Below are 26,182 nucleotides of genomic sequence, written 5' to 3' on the forward strand. Positions count from 1 at the left end.
ATCCCTTCTCCTCATTAAATGACTGAAATTTAATTGGGGGGGAAATGACATCATTATAACATTCAATCTTCTTGATATTTTATGTGGTAATTCTTCTCATCTATTTTTGTCCTTTTAAAGATTTTCTCTGTAATGCTTTACAATCATCTGTGCAGAGACATGCATATTTTTGTGAGATTTCTTCCTAGGTATTGCTATTTTTTGATTCTATTACAAATGGCAAGTTTCATTTTCTGATTGATGCTCTTATACAGAAATGCACTTGAATTTTGCATATTGATCTTGTACGTAGCAACCTTGCAAAATTTACATATGTATTAAATTCATTTGTAAATCATTTTGGGTTTTCTATGTAAAACAGCATATCATTTAATAATAGGAAAATTTATATTTTTTTCTTTCCAATCACTATACTTGTTCCCTTCTTGCCTGTTTGTGCTGCTAATGAATGCCAAAGCATTGTTGAATAGGTGTCGCATTTCCATTCTAAGAGAAAACTATCAGAATTTTATCAGTGCTGTAGGATTTTGGTAGATATCCTTCAACAGATTAAGGAAGTTCCCTTCACTGTCTAATTTTCTAAATTTTTTCTTTTTTCTTCTCATGACTCCATGTATTAACCTGGGAAAGCTGACTTACAAAACACCACAGACTGACTGGCTTAAACAAAACAAATTTATTTTCTTGCAGTTCTGGAGGTCCAAGATCAAGGTGTCTGCAGGTTTGTTTTCTACTGAGGCCTCCTTGGCTTGCAGATAACCTCTCTCCGTGCCCTCCCATGGCCTTTTCTCTATGCATGCACATCCCTGGTGTCTTTCTTCTTTTGAGGACAGTCATTGAAGTAGGGCCCAACACCGTGTTAAACAGGTGATAGCAAGAATCCTTGTTTGAGGTCCATTGTCAGAGAGAACACTAACAGAATTTCATCACTGCGGTGGGTTTTGGTAGATATCAACTAACACATTAAGGCAATGACCTTTTCCTAATTTCCTAAATTCTCCTTTTTTTAAATCACTGACTGGTCATATTAGATTTGTCCCCATTTTCATTTAACCTTGATTACCTACTTAAGTGCCCCACCTCTGAAGTGGTGGGACACATTCAGTCCATAACTATGTCCCCATTTTCATTTAACCTTGATTACCTACTTAAGTGCCCCACAGTTTGTGGTGGGACACATTCAGTCCATAACTATGGATGATGAATTTTATCAAACGATTTTTCTGCCATCTATTGAGATAATCATGAGACTTGTTTTCATTTAGTCTATTATGTGGTAAAATAAATTGAGTATTCAGTGAGGTTTCTTATTGGTCTCTGGCTTTTAGAATATAACTTTATTGGTTGTAAAGATATGCATGTGTGGTAAACCTTTCAAGAAAAACAAAGGAATTATTAATATCAAGATACTGGATGCTTCAAGCTGGGGAAAATGGGGGTGACATAGTGTGTTAGAATCCACGGTGCCTCTGAGCCACCGTGTAATGTTTGATTTCTTCACCTAGGTGTTTTATACATGGGTACTAATTTTACTATTCTCCTTTAAATTGTATCTACATGTTTACTACACAATCTTACATGCCTGCTTTTCATAACAAAACAAAAATAGATGAGTCACACTCAAAGATGAAATAAGCTACTGTGAAAATTAGAAATAGAATAGAAACATGCTTAAATGTTGGAACCAGGAAGAGAAAAGTAGCAGCCAGTTTAACCCTGTTGAGACATGGAAACAAATCTCCCCAAGCACAGGAAGGAGCAGGGACAATCTGCAAGTATTTAGGGGAACTTCCCTGGCGGTGCAGTGGTTAAGACTCGGAGCTTTCACTGCACTGGGCACAGGTTCTATCCCTGGCTGGGGAACTATGATCACACATGTCACAGTGGGGGAGGGGGTGTTATTAGGCCCCCAAAATTAAAAAACCAAGGAAAAGTATAAGACTGATCTTTTTCTATGCCAAATATCTCCCAGGAAGATGTATAAATCATCTCACATAATGTCATAGTTACTGGACAACCTCAAATTTCAGGTAAGAGAGTAATTTAGATGTACTATTGGTAATGAGCAAAACCCAACCCCTGTATAAAGGGCAATAAATCTGCCTGACCTTTGCCCTTGAGGGAGACTGGACAGTATACAAACCTGCCTGTGCTCTGATGGAGATGCCACCTCTATCTTTCAAGGCTGTTTCCCATAAAAACGTCCTGGGAAACACAGTCCTGAGTGGTCGGTCCCTTGCTCCCGACATGTGCAAGACGCCCCCTGAGAACTGTCTCCACACAGGTGTGTTTCCTCTCCCACATGGAACGTGTAAGGTGCTTATGGAACAGGTAAATGTATAGGTATAGGAAATATGCAAGTGTTCACACATTTACTGAAGCTGTGAAATTACAATTTTACAGGCTCCAACGTTAGAATTCCAGAAACACTTTACAGTTAAACTCCACGTCCCTGTTAGTTCCCACAACATCTCTACTGCTATGGAAACACCACCAACAACAACAACAAAATAGAAAACGAAATGAGAAAAACTTCCTTCATGACTTTAAGTCAAATAAACATTAAAAAAAATATATCTCGGTGCCAGATGTAAGGACAGTTGTAAACATTCTACCTACTGTCCATAAATTTCAGGAAGAAAAAGAAGCAAAACCAAAGATCATCCTTAGTAATCTCTTACTGCTTAGATTGTAAGAGGTTGAGTATAGCATCCGATAGAGAGAAATAGGACTTTAGGATCTCAGAAAATTTATCGGTGAAAGAGTGGATGTGGGACCTGTCCTTCCAACTGTAGAAGGAAATCGCGCCCAACTCACAGTCCAGATACACACCGATCCCGCCAGACTCCTCCTTCAGCTCCAGGGGAACGGCGCCCCCCGGCCCGCGGGCCTCACAATCCCCTCCGCGCAGCCCCAGAGTCCAGAGGCGTCTCTGTCCCTCCAGGCGCCCAGCGCCGGTCCTGGAGGCGGAGTCTGCGCAGACGCCCACGGCCCACGCGGCCCCGCCCACCCGCCCCTCCCAGTACCGCCTGCCGCTGGCAAAGCCCAATGAGCCCAGCACCGCAGGCTCCGTGCAGAATGTCTGCGCTCTTGGGGGAAAAAGCTGCCTGCTCCTCGCAAACGTCACCGACTTTCTATCCTCGGACACGAGCAGGTTGGGATGCGCTGTCTCGGGGTCCAGGGTCACGTCCTCCCGGAACTTCTGAATGATTTTCTGCAGAGCCGAGGGCTGCGGGGGCAGGCTGCAGCCTTCCCGCCTCAGCTGGAAGGAGTAGACGTCGGGGCACTTCAGACGCTCGCACCTGCCCAGGACGCCCCCTATGCCGCTCAGCAGCCTGGCTCCAGGCAGCACGCTTCTCTCTGTCACCTCCTGCAGGAGGCCCCGCAGCTCGCAGATGTGGTCTGAGAAGGCGGTGATGTTGACGCCCAGCTGCTCCTGGATGTCCTGCTCCTCCTGGACCAGCCTCGCCACGACGGCCTCCTGCTCGCGGTCCACAGACCGGCTCAGCTGCCGGAGCTCCGAGGCCAGATCCAGCCGCTGGCGCGGCACCAGCTCCCGCAGCTCCGGCAGCTGTCTGTCCTGCGCGGCCACCAGGCTGTGGGCATCTGCCACCCGCCTCTTCAAAGGCTCCACGTGAGCGCCGAGCCTCTGCCGGTGGTCAGCCGCGGCCTCGCCCACCGGCCTCACCAAGTGGCCCTGGTGCTCAGGGGTCCGTGCGCACAGGGGACACAGCACCTCCACGTGTTCCTCGCAGAAGAGGCTGAGAACCTGGCGGTGCAACTCGCACAGGCGCGGCTCCTCGCTCCTCCTCCGGTTGCTCTAGCTGCTCGGGAGCAGCCTGGCCGCCTGGATCATCCTGCCCAGCTGGGTGTTGCTCCTCACCGGCCGCTCTTGGCACTGGTGGCGGCACACGGGGCAAGGGAACCTGTCTTCCAGGTGAGCCCAGGACGGACCGCTGGATGCAGAAGCGGCAGAAGTTGTGCCCGCACTCCATGGTGACGGGGTCTCTCAGGCCCTCCAGACAGATGGAACAATTGGCTTCTGGCTGGAGTCCAGCCAGGGCCGCTGCCGCTGCCATCGGGGCTGCACTGAGGTGGGTTTCTTAGGAGGCCGGGCTACTGGGTCTCTGCGCTGAGTAGCGGGTGCACCCTCGGGTCTCCCTCCTTCCTGTCCTGGATGTTGCAGGACTCTGGGGTGCAGGCAGGTGTTCAGAGAGGCTTCCTTCACTCCTGTGGCCTATCGTAGAGCAGCTGGGTGGCCGCTGCCCTCAGCAGCTCCGGGGTGTGAAGCCAAGCTCAGCAACTCTCTGGGTCAGAGAGCAGACACAGCTCCAAAGTGCCTTTTCCTTCCTGGGGATGAGGAAATAATCCTTCCTGTGAAAAGGCTGCCCTGCGTCTTGAGGGACTCTCACTGCCACAGTAAGGCATCCTCTGATCCTCCCCTCCACCACCGCCCACCTACACCCACATGGACCACAGGTTGATGGGACCAGGTCCTGGGACTGTGGAAAGTGTGTGGGCTTGAGGACAAGAGCCCAGGGCCTGGTTGGGACTCCCCCTCAGTCACCTCCTATCTGGGGACCTGGGGAAAGTTACATAACATCCCGTTTCTAAGAGAATCTGGTTAAAGGATAAACAACCCAGCTTCAATAATTTCAATCTTGTCAAAAATCTAATAATAAAAAACTGGTACTTTTTGGCTTAAACCACAGATACTTCTAACAGCACTGAATTCATAATACATCAAAATTTACTTTTCACTTAAGCTTCTCAACTACAGAATATATGAAATTTTTTGCATAAGTGGATGGGATTTGGACTAGATGAAATTTGCTCTGGGCACCCTCCCAAAACTGACTTTTCACTTCAAGCTCAGAATGAGATTGAGATCAGTACATCAATTTGAGTTGAAGCTGAGAAACACACACACATACAAATGTACTCCCTGATGACAGTGGTAAGCTACCAACTAGTGAGGATTTGTGGAGTCAAGATCCTAAGAAGAAGGTGTGGAGCTTTCCCTTTGAAGCACCTACTGATTCTCAAGGAGGCTGAGAGGCCACCCACTCTCAGGGCTGAGAAATCTTGAGTTCAGGGCACCTACACAGGAAGAGTCCTGTTAGATGCTCCAAACTTTCCACTGGGATCAGCAAAGTGATCCCAAAGCTGAAAGTGAGTATCCATGGAGGGTATGGGGGAGGTTGGAGGGGGTGGGGGTGTATTGATTTAATCATCTCCAGCCCTGATAGGTTTAAGACAATCTCTGAGTCCAGAGACCCCAGAATGAATTTCAAGTGTTAAGATATAACGTCTTGGAGATACGTGGTGCCACTGGATCATTCATACACAGCTGGTGAGAGGTAAGTGGGTACAACCACTTTTGAAAACTATTTTGCATTATTAACTATCTTAGAACATACACTCAGTTATTTTACTCAGGCTGTGTAACCATCCAGACTATGAACCAGGGCTACAAACTCTGTGCACAAAGGTACATACACGAAGGTTCAGTACAACACTTTTCACAAGTCCAAACTGGAAATAACCCCAAAGTTCCACAGCATTAGAATGGCTAGATGAATGTGGTCTGTTCATACAATGGGACATTAATCAGCAATGTGTGGACACTAAATACTCTTCACCCCAAAACTGGGGTGAATCTCAAAGATGTAACATGGTGTGACAAAAAGCCAGGCACAAAAGAATACGCACCGTGTGTGCAGGAAAAACGACTTCATGGTGTTAGACCTCAGCATTAGTGCTCATATTGGGGAAGGAGGGATGGGCTAGTGATTGGGAGGAAGGTGAGAAGGGCTCTAGGGGTGCTGGTAGCAATCTATTTCTTCATCTGGGTGGTGGTGTAGGGTTACAGGCTTATGCAGTTTTCACTGTGCATGTCTAATAAAAGCAAAAGTGACCATAAAACCATAGACTATAGAAATAAATTATAGAGAAATATGTTCCATCTGTTTGGCCGAGGAAGCAAATTTTTGAAAATCAGAAAACTACATGATTGCTTCAAGCATATAATTAGCTTATATCAAGCAATTCAAGCAAACATAATGAAAAATCTGGACATAAAAATGGGTAAAGAAGATAAAAAGATGCCAATAATGAAATCAAAGCAGATCATTTTTAATAATCCAGAGATATCAGAGTGAAAAACAAGAGAGATTGTTCTTTGTGCCTTGTCTGATTGGCAAAGATTTAGAAAATACTGCAAACCGGGTAGTGGAGCCAGAAGGAGAGGAAGCCTGGTGGGGTGGAGTGAGCAGAGATTCTGAGCCAGGCTGCCTGGGCTGCAATCCTGGCTCTTCCATCTATGGCCCTGTGACCTTTGACAAGTCAGAAGGGATTTATGGAGGAGGGGAAAATGTGCCTAGCAGCAGGCCTGGCACATGAAAGGTGCTCTATGGTACTCAACTAACAAAACCCCAGACTTCCCATGCTCAGGATGCTGTGGTCAAAGAATATGTCTTTCACTGTCACCACTAACACCCTTGCCAAAGCCCCTACATGTTCCTCTGGGTGCCTGCACCAGCCTCTGACCACCCAGCCCACCACCATCCGCTGGGCCCCTCCAGTCTCCTCCCACCCACACCAGGATCTAATCACACCCTCTTCTGCAGGACTGCTGTTCCTGGCACGAGAACCACGTCCTTCCCTCAGCTCCAGCTTCTCCCAGCACCAAGCTCTCTGCAGCGCTCAACCTCCTGCCCTCTTCCTGCAGGTTCAGCCCCCTCTGGCCCCAGCACCTTTGTACAAGCAGAGCCCTCACTTGTCTCCTGTGCTACCCAGCTCAGAGCTCACTTGTCACTTCCTCCTGATCCCAGCTTCCTGACTCCGTGAGGGGTCACCTCCCCCAACAAAATGTGCCAGAGCTGTAAGGACAGGATCAGGAACTCTTTCCACTCTGGCTGTTGTAAATTTACCCAGGTTTTGGAAATCTGCATGCCACACGTGACTGTCAACTCCGTGTTATCCCGCCATGATGGCATCTCCAAATATCACCTCAGTCCCCGGCTAAGCTGTTGAATGACTAAAATCCTGGCCAGGTTTCCAGTCTCCCTTAGGAACTGAGTGACTTTGGGCAACTTACTTGTACTCTCTGTGTCTGCAGGCAGGTAGCGGTGAAGTTGAGGAAGACCAAGTTCATACAGGGCCCCATAGCTCTAATCCCTCCACTCCCCACCTACACACTGTTGACGGATTTAAAAATCAAAGTGGAGCCCGGTGGCCACCTTTGATGTGGTTTCAGACATGACCGTGCATGCATCACTGAGAATTTGATTTTCTGAACTGGTTGCGGCTCAAGGACACCACCAGCCATTTTCACAACAGCATCTGCTGACAGCTCTGGGGCAACTTTGCAGTTTCAACGTCCCCGCTCCCACACCTGCAGCTGTGTAATCATTTGCAGCCCCAGCCAATGCTTCTTTGCTTAACAAGCACCCTTATTTTATGTAACCTTGCAGGTTCTTTGCCTTGATAAGCCTCCCCCAGCTTGGACTCAGGGAACACAGGTCAAGTGCTTCATGAATCTGGGTCTCTGGGGCTGCCGTCCTAACAACCCCCAAATAAAGGCCTCTATTTCAATTAGGTCCTGGTTTCTGAAATTTTGGTTAACACCACAAAGTGCCCCTGACTGAGCCATCTTGGAGGGGGATCCCACAGGGGCTTCAGACCAGCCTCTGGGGGCTTTCTCACACACCGATACCAGTCTCTCCATCCTTGGGCTCTGGACAGGGTGGGAACTGGGCATCTGTGCTCTCAGCAAACATTTAGGTGAGTTAGGACAAGGCCCGCTGTGGGACTGGGAACCCTAATAAAGGACAGGTTTTTACATATGCCAAACCCCAGTCTGGATTCCCTTGGAGGTGGATCCCTAGGCTGGGCCCGGAGCAGCGGCTCAGGAAGCCCCCTGGTCTTGCCTCATCCTTGTTCCCCGCTTACCTGAGGGGGCAGTTCTCTCTGGGCTCCTGGGCCAGGTCCTCAGGCTGCTCTCCCAACACATGGTGGGGTCTGGGATGTGACGGGTATATATACACCCCCAGGAGGGTGGAGCTGTTGGGGTCCAGCCCTAAAGGCTGTGGCTCCTCAATAGATGGGAGAGTGGGCCCTGGGTATGCAGGGGTGTGTGGGGCGTGTTCAGAAGTGCTGCTTAGAGATGAGAGAGGAGGGCCAGGCCCCGCCTAGATTAGGTCAGGTGATAAACAGGATCTCCACTGCACCTTTGTGATCCTCCCTTGATCCTCTCAATGCCACTTAATCTCATCTTTGCTGATGATGAACTGAAATCTGAAAAGCTTTGTAAGGTTGTCCATTTACTCCCCGAGGAGGGGAGATGTGGTTCAGGGCCCTCTGGCTCCCCCGCCCTTCCCGGTTAGGTAGCAGATTGTCAGGGAGGCTGCAAATTACACCTCCCTGAGCAAAAGTTGCAGAAGGTAGTGGGGAGGCTGGGGAATATTAGGTAAAAGGAAAGTTACTGATGAGGGAACAACGAAGTACTGCACACTAGGCTTTTCACTAGTTGGCAGAGAATATTTATTATGATTACATCATATGCAGAGTATAAGACTCCCATCAGGCTCAGCTGCGTTACATCCCTGAGAAGAGGGCAGGTTATCCTGCCTCCCTTGAAAGCTATTTCCCCATTTGTAGGTTGGGGACAGAAACAATACTTTACACTTAGAGTATCTTTAGCCTAATAACCAGAAATTCAGTAAATATTTCAAATGAGAATGCATGGAAAGTACATACTACCCATGAAGTACTTCAGTTTTGATTGGCATTATTTTCACTATTTTGATTAATATTGCTTCTTGTATTATTTTATTTTATGCCAGGAAAATAGATATTTAAAAACACATAAGAACACTAATGGGGGGATAATCAGCCATCATCCTACCACTTAGATAAATCAAGATTCATGCTCTCAACTGTGTGCTTTCAGAAGTTTGTGTGTATCCACATCTTTTTTTTTTTTATATGACAGGTGATAAATGGCAGTATATTTTACATACAGTTTCATGATCTGCTTCCCTCTACTTAACATTATATAAAATGGTGTCCTTCACAATCATAAAATTGTTTCTCTAATAGGAAATATAATTTTTTAAAAAGGGAGTGTATATTGTTTAAAATATGTAGAGGATAAAAAGGGAAGTCCACCAATGCCCCCAAATAATCTCTGTTAATGCATTAATTTAAACCTTTTTTTTGCTGCATATACTGTACACTCACAACATAATTACTAGTGTATTTACACATTGTCACATGAGCATCGAGTAGCACCTAAGTGTTCTTAGTGTTGGGGAAACTGAAGTAAACAAAACCAAGTCCCTGCTTGCCTAGAGCAGCACAGATGGAAAACAAAAACATAAATCTCCTGCATAGATGCATGGGACAAAAATGTTTTAACATATTTTTTTAATATCTGACCCAATACAAACATAAAGTGTCAGGTGATGACAGCTGATATAAAGAAAAATCAGAATGAAAATTGGTCCAACCACCTTGAAAACCAGTTTGGTTCTTTCTACTTAAGCTGAGTATGCACCTACACAACCCTTCAGCTCAGCAATTCCACTCCTGTTATTTATGTTTAGAAATGTGTCCATTTGTGCAAGGAAGCACGTAGCAACACAATTCCCATAGGGGAAATCTGGAAACAACCCAAGAGCTTTCAGCAACAGAATGAACTAATGAACAGTAGTACAGGCATGCAATGGACTACTATTCACCAAGAAAAGGGATCTGAAAAACAGAAAAATAAGGATGAATTCCCCACCCATCATATTGAGCTGAAGAGTCCAGAAATACAGTAACATACTGGGTACGGCTCCCCTCATATGAAGATCAAAACCAGGCCAAACAAGTGCATGGTTTAGCAGCAGGTGGTGGTTATCTTTGGGGAGGAGAGTGGAGGCAGTGGTGGAGAGTGGCCAGGAGGGGAAAGGGAGCAGGTACTGTTTAAATGGTGGGCTTTGTAGGTGGTTACAGGGCTGTGTTCGCTTTGTAATCATTCTCAGGTGATGCAAAACGATAGGTGTGTGTGTCTTTATGTATGTATGATCTACATCCATAAATGTTTACTTAAAAATAGAAACTGTTTCTATTCTGTCTCCATAGGTGAGCCAGGGAATCTGCATTTGCAGCAAGCATTTTGGTGACCCCCAGCCAAGGGAAACGGTGATAACAGAGATGTGCAGTAAGAGGAAACTGAGTTCAGAACCTGGTCACTCACTGACTGGCTGCGTGACCACAGACGTGCGTCATGGTGGGGCCTCAAGTAGCCTTCCTTCCAGCCCCACCTCCAGGCTGCACAATGCCCCCTGCCCTCTGCCCTGCTCCAGTGACCCTGGGGTGTGGACAGTGTGGGAGTGGACTCTGGAGCAAGACTCTGGGTTTGAGTCCGGGCTCTGCCAGTTATCAGCTGTAAGCTTGGGAGCACGGGTTAGCTCACCCCCCTGTGCCTCGATTTCATGCTCTGTGAAGTGAGTTGGTGGTAGAACCTACCTCCTCGGGTACTTGAGACTCAAACAAGCAGTGAGGAGACAGAAAGTGCTGTGTCAGTGACTCTTGTCATGAGGACGATTATAATTGCACCTGAAGCAGGTAAATGTCAGTCTATGCTATGAATCTCAGATCTGAAGAGTGTGGTTCCTGTGAGAGTGGATCTGCCACTGACTCTGCCACTTACCAGCTGTGCCCCTACTGTGTGCCAGGCCCATGTTTACACAGCTGTGCTCAGGCCAGGAGTGTGAACACCAGTGTGCCTTACTGGTGGCTGTAATGGTTTCCAACTCTGGTGAGAGAAAGAGCTCTCTCATGATTGAGTGGCTCAGGACATTCCTTGTCATCCCCTCTGTAGTCAGGATGGAGCGGTGACTGGATCTGATCCTGGCTTGTGCATTTTTAAATAAATTTGTCTATGGAAGTCTCACATATATCAAAAAAGTTGTAGATTTCATTAGCGTACAGCTTGATGTATTGTCACAAAGAGAATGCAGGTCTGAAATAAGAAGCCAAGTATTAAAAAACAGGCATTGCCAGCAATCTTCCCTCACAAGCCCCCAGTCTAGGGTGAGGATACTTATCCTAATAGCAGTAAAGGAGATGAGTTTTTTAAGCAGAGGTGTAATGAGATCAATTTTTTTGGAAAAGTGCATTCCAGAGAACAGAATGATGACAGGGACTGAAGAGGACCCAGCGAATGGGCCATTTAGGAGAATAGAGCAGTGGCCCTGGTGAGAGCTGCTGCCACCCTGATTTGGGAGAGAGAAATGGAGCTGAGGAAAAGTGGTGTGGGCCATTGGGTGTGGAGATATTATTCACTGAAATAGGTAATCTGGTGAGGTAACAGGCTAGGAGGGGTAATTAATTCAATGTAAGACAGAGTGAAGTGTTGGCGATTGGGGAAGAGGCATCTAGAAATGGCCAAATGCCATTTGGACACAAGGCTTTCAGGTAGATCCACCTGAGCTACAGCTAGAGATTGAGGAACCTGTAGGACACAGCTGGTAACTGTGGCCTCTCCAGTGAGGGGGAGCACATAGAAAGTGTTTGTAAATCAGTTTTAAATTTCAGCATGTGTCAGAATCACTCAGAGATATTACAGACACATGCATAACTCAGAAACTGTGGGTTTGGTTCCAGGCTACTCCAAGAACAGGACTATCACAAAATAGTGAGTCATGCAAGTGTTTTGGTTTCCCAATGTGTATCAAAATTGTGTTTACACTGTACTGTAGTCTATCATGTGTGCAATAGCATTTTGTCTAAAAAACAATGTAATGCCTTAATTAAAAAAATTTTTATTGCCATGCTAACAACCATCATCTGAACCTTCAGCGGGTGATAGTAGTAACTTCAAAGATCACTCATCACAGATCACCATTTAAATATAATAATGATGAAAAACTCTGACATATTGTGAGAATTACCAAAATGTGGCACAGAGGCATGAAGTGAGCAAACGCTGCTGGAAAAATGGCACAGATAGCCTTGCTCGATGCGGGGTACCACCATCCCTCCATTTGTAAATAGATCACAGTGTGATGAAAGGAGGAAGGCCTGTACACAGACTGCTGAGCCATCCCTGCAGGTTCTGACTCAGTAGATACCAGGTGGGAACCGGGAAGTTGCATTTCTAACCAGCTCCCAGGTGACGCAGATGATGTTGGTCTGGGAACCACACATTCAGAACCACTAGAGGGCGCTGCAAAGGGGCCACATACAGCCTTCTGAATTCTCTAGGTACCTCATCTGTCACTTCTTCCAGTTACTAGATTTTTACCAAAGAAACAAATCAATAGTACATGTTGTCCACAAAAATTCAATTAACAATGACGTTAAGAAGGGAATTTCATTCAAGCCAAACTGAGGAATATAACCGAAGTTCCACCTCTTAGAAGTTGAAGGCATAGTCATGCAAATGTTTGAGACACAGGATTGTCCATCAAAATAACATATGGATATGTTACATAAAGTTCACCAAGGTAAGCACGTACAAAGTGAGCAGCAAGGTCCATGACTCCCTTCGGAGCTGGGAAAGAAGGCTATTCTTTTAATAAGTCACATTGCTAGCATCAGAGAAAGGGAAAAAGATTGATATTTATGTTCAAGCAGGTTCTCCCATCTTTTAGGAGCTGTGGGTTATGTGTGATGCAGAGGCACCCTGCACATTAGGGAGGGAGGGGGGAAACCCAAAGGGACAGAGAGAGTGAATTTTAGGTTTAAATTTTCTTGTCCTGCCTTAAAATACAAATTTTATTCTATCATTACTGAACATAGTAGGTGAGTCATTGCTTACCAGTGTTCACATAATTATAAATACATTTCTTCTTCACTCTTCAGGATAAGGTTCCTCACTTAGTTTGGCTCTAAAGCCCTCCCAGCAGTTCATTCCCTTGGACGTTTTGGGGGCACAATCAATATTTCCACACTAGTCAGGGGCAGACCTCAGTTGGAGCTCCCCAGCCTGAAAGAACTGATGTAAACAGTCAAGTGTTCAACTTTGATGGCCTCATCTGGAAGAAATGCCTGAGTTACAGTCATCAAATCCAACTCCCTACAATCAAACTTTCACTCTCTCATCAAGGTTTCAGTCCTGCCTTTCTACTCAGACGGTTCCTCATGGTGATTCTGTTTCCAGCACCGTTGACACTTTCATGACCTGAGGGCTCAGGAACTGGACTTTGTCAACCAGTCACAGGTGCTCTTTCAATAGCTGTTTCTGCTTTGTTTTCCTCTTCCTGACTGCTCTGTGACTGTGGTCCCTGGGATTCTGCCCTTGACTCCCTCTCACTTTCCACCAGCGTCTCTCCACCTGTGTTCTGGTCCCACAGACTGCTATGCAACAGAGCACATTCATTTCTCATCCCTGCCCAGTGATCCTCAGAACTGGGGAGCCTGGAGAAAGGAATGCCCACCCCTGCCCCCCACGAATGGGAGCTGGCCCAGCACCCTCACCTAGGTCTCGCTGTTCTCCTGCTGAACGTAAACAACTTCACAGAACAGCAGCATCACCCGACAGGGCCACTCTGTGACTTTGATCAACAAGACAAACACAAGACCACTCTCGTACCAGGTCTGGTCACAGACAAAACACGAACATCGTTCAAACCACAAAAATGACCCAACATCCAGGACAGGACCCACCCCTCCTGGCTAATAGGAGTGATGGCTATTACTTTGCCCATCACATCTTCAGCCTCAGTCTAGTTGTCCCTCCTTCTGCATGAGGTTTATGAAGATACCTCGTCACAGAATGAATCCCCTACTGGCAATATGCTATCAGAGCAATGGCCTTCTTCCTTAGCCTTTTCCTAACCCCCATAACACAACACCAAAATAACACCCCCTCCCTGAAATGCTAGAGGGTTCCCCATGGTGTGTCCTCCCTTGCTGAGAGTAGTGAGCCTAGGTGCTAAATAAAAGTGGTTCCCGTCCCTTTGGCTTGAGAGTGTTGACAGGGACAGAGGAGAGATAGACCTTGTAGGAAGAGAGGGCAGAGCCAGGTTCCCTCACTGTAGGGGGTGCACTGGGGGAGGTGGGCTCATAGTTATGAAAAACAAGATTCTCATGTGTCCAGAATCGCTGCTCTCAAGCCACGGCTCCAGCTCAGCTGCATGTGCTGAGTGGCAGGACTGGGTCTACAGGCAGGAAAACATGGGACTCATCTCAGGTGCACAGTTTAAGGGGTGCCAAAACACACAGGAATCAAGACCAATACTACTTTAAGTATTTTTAAAAGTCAAAATTAATGCAAAAAATCCATGATGAACAAAATGTCAAAATCTTAAAGATAGGATATGTATTACAGATTTTTCCTTCATAAAAAATTTCTTGCCAAATTCATGCATAACTAATTCATGTATTACTAATGCCTGCTATATTTTGTCATATTTGATTCAATATTTTATATTAAGAAAAAAATTAGTGTTACAGATAATTTTGAGGTACCCCAGAATCATGCTTCATTTTCATTCTTCATGCAGCTCAAGTTAGTTTGTACCTTTCAGTATACTTCAAAATTAATTATTATGAAAAATTTCAAAGATACAGAGAAGCAGACACAATTGCATTAAAAAATATTACCATCAACCCACATTCAGCATTTATCAAAATTTTGTTAATTCATCTTTTTTCTTCCCTTTATGGTTGCTTTCATACTTGTATACATCATACCCCACTAAAAATGTGGACATTTTTTACTAAAACCTTTATAATATCTCAAAAACAAGCAACAACTCCTTGATATAATTTAATACTTAATATATAGTCAAAATCCCCCAACTGCCTCATAAATGTCTTTTTTTATGTTAGTTTATTCAAATATGGATCCAAAGAAGTTTCATGTTTCACATTTAGGATTTTTTTTTTCATTTTCAACTCTATTCTTTTTTTTTTTTAATGCCAGCATTGACTCATTGACCTGTACAATTTCCCACATTCAAGTGTTGTTTCTTTTAAGGTCATTAACATATTCCTCCTCTACTCCCTACATTTACCATAAAGTGAAAGGATGCTACAAATGCTCATCCAATTCAGATTCAATGTTTTGTGGTTAGATGATTTATAGGTGATGCAGAGTAGCTCAAAAAAACATCAAATAATTGTACACATAATGTGTAGTTGCTCCCGTTTAGTGATGCTATGATTGATCAGTAGGTTAAGGTGCTGAAGCCTCGGTGCTCAAGTGTAAAGTCCCCACCAGAGGGTCTACCAGCTCAGTAAGGAGATGCTGAAAAAGTCTTAAACACTGAAAGAAAGAAATAAAACTGTCATTATTTGCAAAAGATAAAACTGTCTGTTACGAAACTCAAAGAACCTAAAGACAAATTATACAGCCTTAAGGGGATTTTAGCAAGATTATTGTATAAAATATTAATACATATTTTAAGTATATCCACATGTGAGAAACAAAAATATAGTGTTTAAAGTGAATCTTTTACAATTGCATCAACATGTAAAATACGTTTGAATGAATCTAAACATGAAATGCAAAAGTTGTATGAACAAAATCATAAACATTTAATGAAAGAGATTAAAGAAGACCTTTATAAATGAAAGAGTATACCACACCTCCATGGATTGGATGACTCATACTAAAAGTTTCATGTCTCTCCAATTTGGATTGCTGCCTCAATGAAATCCTGAATAAAATCCACAAAAACACTATTTTAATAATCAAATATGATTTTACATTTTATTTTGTTTATCTATGTTCAGGGACCAAACTAGAGAGGCAAATCATCCCTGGAAACTTTATATTAGAGGAGTGGATAGCTTGTAGGCGCTTCATAAAAGCGCCTATTTAAACTATTTCCTGAGTTGTCCTTGACAACACATTTTAAAACAATGAAGTACATGTGCTGATATAGGACAAAAATAAGTGGCAAATAAGCAGTTAAGATGAGATAGATTGCCCTCATTGCAAATATACCCAGGGGAATGTTCTATACACATAAAGTATACATCATATAAACGTTGGGTTTTATATGTAGACTACTTGGGAAGGTTCATCAAAAAGCCATTAAGCAGGATTCCTCTAGAAAGGGAAACAGAGGAAAGGAGGCCCCCATGTGACCATTCTACCTGGGAAGGCTTTTCTGTAATGCACATCCTATCATTTTACCCTTCAACATTTTAAGGAAGATGTTTCTGGAGTGCAGGCATGTGTGCTCCTGTTTAAGAAAATCTTTGTGCTCTCCTCGGAGTAGATGGCTGTCCTCAGGGAGAGAAGAGCACCTTCATCTGAGACCCATCTCCCTCCGTGAGTGCCATAACTGCCCGCCTGTGGGGAGTGTGCTGGGGTCCTAGTGTCCCAGGCTGCTAATCAGCATCCAGGGACAGGGAATACTTAGGACAGGTTTGATGGATTAACATAGGAATGATTGAGCCATCAATGAACGGGACATCATGCAGGCATTCATTATATATTAATACAAAGATCCTTAGTCTTCTATGAATATAAAGATATGAGAAAGATCAAATCTGGAAGTGGAGATTCAGGATTACTTCGGAACTTACAAAACATAAGGAGTTCCAGGGAAATGTATTTAAAGTACATTCAAGGCCTCCTCAAGGCAAACTTCTGTTTCATTCCATCCAGGGAAGCCTGTCCCTAAACCTGTCCTGGTGCTGCCCCATGACAGCCCCTCGCCCACCTGCTACAACACTCCCACAAAGCCCCCACCTCCTGAAGGAGAGGTGCAGCTGCACCTCAAGGAGACAGCTTGTCTGCTACCTGAGGGCCTGAGAGATTGAGAACTGCAGAAAGGTTTTGGAAATCCAGAAATGGAGATGAGGACACATTTGGGAAACACCTTGTTTAAGGGGCAGGCGGAATTCAAATAACCTCTGAAGGGACAGGCCAAGAATGTTCAGCAATTTCACTTTAGAAAAAAAAAATGAGGACTTTCCAATGTATTCCAAGGAACTGCTATATTTAAAATGGATAACCAACAAGGACCTACTGTATAGCACAGGGAACTCGGTTCAATGTTATGTGGAAGCCTGGATGGGAGGGGAGTTTGGGGGAGTATGGATATATATATATGTATTGCTGAGTCGCGTTGCTTTGCACATGAAAGTATCACATTGTTAATCGGCTATACTCCAATATAAAATAAAAAGTTAAAAAATAAAAAAATTTTAAAAATAATTCAACAAGCAAAATAAATAAAAATAAAAGACATGAAAATCACCTGTACCTTGAAATATATTTATAATTATTAATCATTATTTTAGAAAATGTTGTGATTTCATATAAGTGAAATGAATACTTAGGAATCTGATTTCACATAAGTGAAATGAATACTTAGAAATCTGTGATTTCACATAAGTGAAATGGATAAAACTTAGAATTCACTTGTCATATTACTAGAATTCATTTGCACTGTGTTTTATTTTAATGCATTTGGAAAGACCCATGCTGTAACAGTGAAATTTTCCCAGAAGCAACTGTACTAAAAACCTCAAATAATACAGCACAATCCTGACAGGAAGAAAAGAGAAAGCAATATAATTAGTCAGTAGGTTTTTAGTACCTGCTTTATGCCCAGCTGAACCCTGTTCAACAAGTGAAAGATGTAGAGGACATGGTCCCTGTCTTAAGAAAACTTATAGCTCATTAAAGATATACAACAAATTCCTTATTTAAAAAAATTCAGAACAGTTAGGCATGAAATTTTTTGCTTTGATTTTAAGAACAATAGATATTCAGAGAAAAAGGAAAAGGGGAAGAAAAGGCTGAATGACAGTCATAAAAGGCTTTTTGAAGGAGAGAGAATTCAGGAAGGTCCGAGAAGGATGGGTATGGTCTGGTTAGAAGAAAAGGAGAGATGTTATTTCAGAAGATTAAAATTGATTGAATAAAGACAATAAGCCCATTAATTTACATTTGATGGGGGAAATGAAAGGCATGAGGAGGAGAGGAATGAGAACATCTGATGGGCAGAAGCAACAGAGTGAAGGGCAATAAAGTGAAGATGGGACGGGAGCTATAAACCTGTCTCCACTCTGCCAGGCGTGTGAACTAAACACCCTGAGTCCATCCAATCTCCAGGCAAGGCTCCCCGGACTCCCTTAGAGGAATTCATCATCAATTCAGAATATCAGATATCAGGCTTGGTATGGAGTGACCATGAAGTGATGGCTTGGATCTTGTGCTTAACACAAGGCTTCATGTTGAGACACTTCTCCAAAGGGTTATTTTGTTTTAAATTTGGCTCCTCTGGGATTCTATTCTCTTCCTCAACTCTCCTAGTGCTTCCTTGGGCCCTAATTCATGGATCTCAGGCTCATTAAGTAGAACAACCCTCTGGCTCTATCTTTGTTGTGGAAATTGAAGCTAACCTTTCTCATAGTTGTATTCTACAAAAGTCAGATAATTTATAATTTGAAAATCTATGAATAGATAATGTGATACATAAATGCTGTGTCTTTTTCAACTAGTTGTAGGAAGTTTGGTATTCAAGGCTTATGCAAATTTACTGAGTTAAAACTGTAATTTATGAGAGGAAACTTCAATCTTTTCTGCTTGGAAGTTTGAAAAGAATGAAGGGGAAATCATTGGAATGAATATGGATTTGTTTTGAACAAAGGAAATTCATATGTGGAAATGATCTATAGGGCATTCAATTTAGCTTCCAGACAATGCTGAATTTCTTCCTACCATAAAAGCTCAGAGGTTAAGTTCAGACTATTTTAAACTATGATTTAGCTGCTACCAAACGTCAAGGAGAACTTGTATGAGTCCTGGGCAATATAGTTTAATATAAAGTGGTGGCCTGACTATAGTCAACACTATTGTATTTTTTTTTTTTTGAAATTGTCTTTCACTGCCTCTAGATTCTTTTTTTTTTGAGTATAGTTGCTTTACAATGTTGTGTTAGTTTCTGCTGTACAGTGAAGTGAATCAGCTATATGTATACATATCTTCCCTCTTTTTGGATTTTCTTCCCATTTAGGTCACCACAGAGCATTGAGTAGAGTTCCCTGTGCTATACAGCAGGTTCTCATTAGTTATCTATTTTATAGATAGTAGTGTATATATGTCAGTCCCAATCTCCCAGTTCATCCCACCCACGCCCTCCCCACCTTGGTTTCCATACATTTGTTCTCTACATCTGTGTCTCTATTTCTGCTTTGCAAATAAGTTCATCTGTGCCATTTTCCTAGATTCCAATTATATGCAATAATATACGATATTTGTTTTTCTCTTTCTGACTTACTTCACTCTGTATGACAACCTCTATGTCCATCCACATCTCTGCAAATAGCACAATTTTGTTCCTTTTTATGGCTGAGTAGTATTCCATTGTATATATGTACCACATCTTCTTTATCCATTCATCCGTCGATGGATATTTAGGTTGCTTCCATGTCCTGGCTATTGTAAATAGTGCTGCAATGAACACTGGGCATGTGTCTTTTAGAAATATGGTTTACTCAGGGTATATGCTCAGTAGTGGGATTACTGGGTCATATAGTAGTGATATTTTTAGTTATTTAAGGAACCTCCATACTATTCTCCATAGAGACTGTATCAATTTACATTCCCACCAACAGTGTAATAGGGTTCCTTTTTCTCCACACCCATTTATTATTTATAGATTTATTGATATTTTTGATGATGGCCATTCTGACTGGTATGAGGTGATACCTCATTGCAGTTTTGATTTACATTTCTCTAATAATTAGTGATGTTGAGCATCTTTCCATGTGTTTGTTGGCCATCTGTATATCTTCTTTGGAGAAATATCTATTTAGGTCTTCCACCCTTTTTTTGATTGAGTTGTTTGTTTTTTTGACACTGAGCTGCATGAGCTGTTTGTATATTTTGGAGATTAATCTCTTGTCAGTTGTTTCCTTTGCAAATATTTTCTCCCATTCTGAAGGTTGTATTTTTGTCTTGTTTATGGTTTCCTTTGCTGTACAAACCTTTTAATTTTAATGAGGTCCCATTTGTTTACTTTTGTTTTTATTTTCATTACTCAAGGATGTGAGTCAAAAAAGATCTTGCTGGGATTTATGTCAAAGAGTGTTCTGCCTATGTTTTCCTGTAAGAGTTTTATAGTGTCTGGGCTTACATTTAGGTCATTAACCCATTTTGAGTTTATTTTTTGCATATGGGGTTAGGGGGTGTTCTAATTTCATTCTTTTACATGTAGCTGTCCAGTTTTCCCAGCACCACATATTGAAGAGACTGTCTTTTCTCCATTGTGTCAATATATTCTTGTCTCCTTTGTCATAGATTAGGGGACCATAGATGCGTGGGTTTATATCTGGGCTTTCTATCCTGTTCCATTGATCTGTATTTCTGTTTTTGCACCAGTACCATGCTGTCTTGATTACCATAGCTTTGTAGGATAGTCTGAAGTCAGGAAGCCTGATTCCTCCAGCTCCGTTTCCCTTTCTGAAGATTGCTTTGGCTATTCGAGGTCTTTTGTATCTCCATACAAATTTTAAGATATTTTGTTCTAGTTCTGTGAAAAATGCCACTAGTAATTTGATAGGGACTGCATTGAATCTGTAGATTGCTTTGGGTAGTATAGTCATTTTCACAATATTCATACTTCCAATCCAAGAACATGGTATATCTCTCCATCTGTTTGTGTCACCTTTGATTTCTTTCATCTGTATCTTATAGTTTTCTGAGTACAGAAATTTGGCCTCTTTAGGTAGGTTAATTCCTAGGTATTCTTTTTGTGGTAATAGTAAATGTGATTGTTTCCTTAATTTCTCTTTCTGATATTTTGTTGTTAGTGTATAGGAATGCAAGAGATTTCTGTGCATTAATTTTGTATCCTGCAACTTTACCAAATTCATTGATGAGCTCTAGTAGTTTTCTGGTGGCATCTTTAGGATTTTCTATGTATAGTATCATGTCATTGGTAAGCAGTGACAGTTTTACTTCTTCTTTTCCAATTTGGATTCCTTTTATTTTTTTTCTTTTCTGACGGCCATGGCTGGGACTTCCAAAACTATGTTGAATAATAGTGGTGAGAGTCAACATCCTTGACTTGTTCCTGATCTTAGAGGAAATGCTTTCAGTTTTTCACCATTGAGAATGATGTTTGCTGTGTGTTTGTCATATATGGCCTTTATTATGTTGAGGTAGGTTCCCTCTATGCCCACTTTCTGGAGAGTTTTTATCATAAATGGGTGTTGAATTTTGTCCAAACATTTTTCTGCATCTGTTGAGATGATCATACGGTTTTTATTCTTCAGTTTGTTAATATGGTATATCACATTGATTGATTTGTGTATATTGAAGAATCATTGCATCCCTGGGATAAATCTACTTGATCATGTTGTATGATCTTTTAATTTGTTGTTAGATTCTGTTTGCTAGTATTTTGTTGAGAATTTTTGTATCTATATTCATCAGTGATATTGGTCTGTAATTTTCTTTTTTTGTAATATCTTTGTCTGCTTTTGGTATCAGGGGGATGGTGGCCTGGTAGAATGAGCTTGGGAGTTTTTCCAAGCTTTCTCTGCAATTTTTTGGAAGAGTTTGAGAAGGATGGGTGTTAGCTCTTTAAATCTTTAATAGAATTCCCCTGTGAAGCCATCCGGTCCTGGACTTTTGTTTGTTGGAAGATTTTTAATCACAATTTCAATTTCATTACCTGTGATTCATCTGTCTAAATTTTCTGTTTCATCCTGGCTCAGACTGGGAAGGTTGTACCTTACTAAGAATTTGTCCATTTCTTCCAGGTTGTCTATTTTTTTGGCATAGTGTTGCTTGTAGTAGTCTCTTATGATCCTTTGTAGTTCTGCAGTGTCCATTGTAATTTTTCTTTTTCATTTCTAATTTATGGATTTGAATCCTCTCCCTTTTTTCTTGATGAGTCTGGCTAGAGGTTTATCAATTATTTTTCTCTTCGCGAAGAACCAGGTTTTAGTTTTATTGATCTTTGCTACTGTTTTCTTCATTTTTTAAAAAATATTTATTTATTTATTTATTTATTTATAGCTGTGTTGGGTCTTCGTTTTCTGTGCGAGGGCTTTCTCTAGTTGCGGCAAGCGGGGGCCACTCTTCATCACCATGCGCGGGCCTCTCACTATCTCGGCCTCTCTTGTTGCGGAGCACAGGCTCCAGACACGCATGCTCAGTAATTGTGGCTCACGGGCCCAGTTGCTCCGTGGCATGTGGGATCTTCCCAGACCACGGCTCAAACCCGTGTCCCCTGCACTGGCAGGCAGACTCTCAACCACTGCGCCACCAGGGAAGCCCTGTTTTCTTCATTTTTATATCATTTATTTCTGCTCTGATTTTTACAGTTTCCTTCATTCTAACTTTGGGTTTTGTTTATTCTTTCTCTAGTTGCTTTAGGTGTAAGGTTACGTTGTTTATTTGAGTTTTTTCTTGTTTCTTGAGGTAGGATTGTATTGATATAAGCTTCCCTCTTAGAACTGCTTTTGCTGTACCCCACAGGTTTTGGATCATGGTGTTTTTGTTGTCATTTGTTTCTCTGTATTTTTTGATTTCCTCTTTGATTTCTTCAGTGATCTCCTGGTTATTTAGTAGCATATTGTTTAGCCTCTATGTGTTTGTGGGTTTTTTTTTTCCTGTAATTGATTTCTAATCTCATAGCATTGTGGTCAGAAAAGATGCTTGATATGATTTCAATTCTCTTAAATTTACTAGGCTTGATTTGTGACCCAAGATGTGATCTATCCTGGAGAAAGTTCCATGTGCACTTGAGAAAAAAGTGTATTATGGTGCTTTTGGATGGAATGTCCTGTAAATATCAATTAAGTCTATTGGGTCTATTGTGTCATTTAAGGTTTGTGTTTCCTTACAGAGTTTCTGTCTGGATGACATGTCCATTGATGTAAGCAGGGTGCTAAAGTCCCCCACTATTATTGTGTTACAGTCAAGTTTTCCTTTCATGTCTGTTAATATTTGCCTTATATATTGAGGTGCTTCTATGCTGGCTGCATATGTATTTACAATTGTTATATCTTCTTCTTTGTTGATCCCTTGATCAGTATGTAGTGTCCTTCTTTGTCTCTTGTAACAGTCTTTATTTTAAAGTCTATTTTGTCTGATACGAGTATTGCTGCTCCAGCTTTCTTTTGATTTCCATTTGCATGGAATATCTTTTTCCATCTCCTCACCTTCAGTCTGTATGTGTCCCTAGGCCTGAAGTGGGTCTCTTGTAGACAACATATATACAGGTCTTCTTTTTGTATCTGTTCAGCCAGAATGTATCCATTCTGTGTCTTTTGGTTGGAGCATTTAATCCATTTATATTTAAGGTAATTATCAATATGTGTGTTCCTATGACCATTTTCTTAATTGTTTTGGGTTTGTTTTTGTAGGTCTTTTTCTCCTCTTGTGTTTCCCTTTTAGAGAAGTTCCTTTAGCATTTGCTGTAGATCTGGTTTGGTGGTGCTGAATTCTCTTAGCTTTTGCTTGTCTGTAAAGCTTTTGGTTTCTCATCGAATCTGAATGAGATCCCTGCTGGGTAGAGTAATCTTGGTTGTAAGTTTTTCCTTTTTATCACTTTAAATATATCCTGCTGCTCCCTCCTGGCCTGCAGAGTTTCTGCTGAAAAAGCAGTTGATAATCTTATGGGGATTCCCTTATATGTTCTTTTTTGCTTTTCCCTTGCTGTTTTAATATTTTTTTCTTTGTATTTAGTTTTTGTTAGTTTGATTAATATGTGTCTTGGCATGTTTCTCCTTGGGTTTATCCTGTATGGAGCTCTCTGTTCTTCCTGGACTTGATTGACTATTTCCTTTCTCATGTTAGGGAAATTTTTGACTGTAATCTCTTCAAATATTTTCTCAGACCCTTTATCTTTTTCTTCTTCTTCTGGGACCCCTATAATTTGAAAGTTGATATGTTTAATGTTGTCCCAGAAGTCTCTGAGACTGTCATTTCTTTTCATTCTTTTTTCTTTACTCTGCTCCTTGGCAGTAATTTCCACCATTCTATCTTCCAGCTCACTTAATCATTATGCTGCCTCAGTTTTTCTGCTATTGATTCCTTTTAGTGTATTTTTCATTTCAACTATTGTGTTGTTCATCACTGTTTGTTCTTTAGTTCTTTGTCTTTGTTAAACATTTCTTTTATTTTCTCAATCCATGCCTCCATTCTATTTCTGAGATTTTGGATCATCTTTACTGTCATTACTCTGAATTCTTTTTCAGGTAAGTTACCTATTTCCTCTTCATTTATTTGGACTTGTAGGTGTTTACCTTGCTCTTTCATCTGTACCATATTTTTCTATAGTCTCATTTTTTTTTTCTGATGGGTGGGGCTGTGTTCCTGTCCTGCTGGTTGTTTGGACTGAGGCAGCCAGCACTGGAGTTTGCAGGCAGTTAGGTGGAGCCAGGTCTTGGTACTGGGATGAGGACCTCTGAGAAAGCGACACCAATTAATATTCCTTGGGGCCTGAAGTTCTATGTTAGCCCAGCAGCTTGGACTCAGCACTCCCACCACAGGAGCTCAGACCTGACCCCTGGGCTTGGAACAAAGGCCCTGGTCATGCGGGGATTCGTCCCGTCCTCTTTGGTGCCTTAGGTCCCCTACCAGCACCCATTAGGTGCTCTGCAAGAATTGCTCTGATGCATTCTCGTTGTACTTGTGGGGAGATGCGAACTTCACATCCTCTTACTCCACCATCTTAACTCCGCCTGCCCCCAGATTCTTAACTTCTCATGGGCAGGAACCTCATCCCAAACAGCCAGGGATTCCAGCAACCAGCACACACCTGGTGTGGCAGGTGCTCAGAACTGCTCACTGAATGAAGATGCACTGTCTGTCCGTCATATTCACATGGAGACTTTCAGCTTTCACAGGACATCATTTTATTGGTACTTTGATTCAGACACTGAATCTTCCAGCTCCTTGGTGTCAGATTTCCCAGCCTCCAGAACTACCGATCCATGAAATCCCATGTGGAACTTGGCACCCAAGCAGGACAGCCAATGGGAAGGGAACTGCCGATCAGTGCCCTCAAGCCAGACGGGTCCAGCGCCCCTGCCCAGGGAAGGCAGCCTGTGGGCCTGTACTGTATATTTGAAAGTTGCTAAAAGAGTAGATCTTAAAAGTTCTTATCACAAGTAAAAATAAAAATTCTAACCATGTGAGGTGATAAATGTTAACTAAACTTATTGTGGTGATCATTTCACAATATATACATATATCAAATTCTTATGTTTTATACCTTAAAGTTATATGATATATGTCAAATATATCTCAATATAACTGGAAAAAATAAATAAACTTATGGCCTTCTTCTGGAAAAAAAAATAAAAGTATTCCAAGGAGCCAGAAACTAGATCACTGATAGAATTAGGGAGAGGGGATTAAGGTGGAGTGTCTGCCACACCGTGGACAGAAGATTCAATCAGAGAGGAAGATGAGAGGTGTCATCAGCAGCCTGTAATCTCCCAGGCTGATTGCATCTGCAGTCTGTCTAATGGGATAAAGGAAAGGAGTCTCCCTACAGGCTTATAAGGCCCAAGGGGCCAGATTCTGACCCCAGCAGTGAACAGAGAAGGTGGGCTGTGTCGTGCCTTCAGACCTGGATCAAGACCTGGATCGAGGAAGACCTTATGCTCTGTGAGGAAGAAGCCCAGAGTCCCAGTGGGTGGAACCAGGATGCCCCCAAGGCCTTGAGGACACAGAGCAGCTCCCCCAGCACAGCAAGACTGAGAAGCATGGGCAAGTGAGCATGGACTTGGGGCCAGAATCTCAGGTGGGCCTGAGCAGGGACAACACAGCTGCCCAGGGGACACTGGGTGACCACACTCTGATGGAGAAGGGCCAAGTTGGGATGGTCTGGGAGGTGCTAGAGGGCAGGAGGTTCTCATTGGATTCATTTGGAACAGACTCTCTGGCCAGCAGAGTGGAAAATTCCATGGGTTCAGAGGAGGATGCAGTAGGGGGAAGGAAGCCCCAGTTGTGGGTGTGGGTGTGACCTGGAATCTGCCTGTCACCTGGACCATACCTGCGGGAGGTGTGGGCAAGTCCTAGGGGCTCCTGTGGGATGGACCTGCTGTGTGCCAGGCACCCTGCTCACTGCTGTTCCGTTTTCTTCTCAATATATGGGCTCCTTAGTTAAGGTTTTATGTATGTACCTGTGTGGTTACTTTATGGAAGATAAATATTTGCTAGCTATCATAAGGACATATATACACACAGTTTCTTTTT

At 42.6% G+C, this 26,182-nt stretch overlaps 1 protein-coding gene across 1 annotated transcript; it reads right to left on the reverse strand.

Moving 5' to 3' along the window:
* Positions 1–2,677: 2,677 nt before the first annotated feature.
* On the reverse strand, positions 2,678–4,079 carry LOC118895283 (putative tripartite motif-containing protein 75). Its single transcript, XM_036852229.1, has 2 exons — positions 3,789–4,079; positions 2,678–3,697 (listed from the first exon to the last, which is right to left on the reverse strand). Exons 1-2 carry the CDS (start codon positions 4,077–4,079, stop codon positions 2,678–2,680), a joined length of 1,311 nt encoding a protein of 436 aa, XP_036708124.1.
* Between the last annotated feature and the right edge of the window lie 22,103 nt (positions 4,080–26,182).

The sequence above is a fragment of the Balaenoptera musculus genome, chromosome 5, assembly GCF_009873245.2.
Source record: "Balaenoptera musculus isolate JJ_BM4_2016_0621 chromosome 5, mBalMus1.pri.v3, whole genome shotgun sequence".
Lineage (NCBI taxonomy): Eukaryota > Metazoa > Chordata > Mammalia > Artiodactyla > Balaenopteridae > Balaenoptera > Balaenoptera musculus.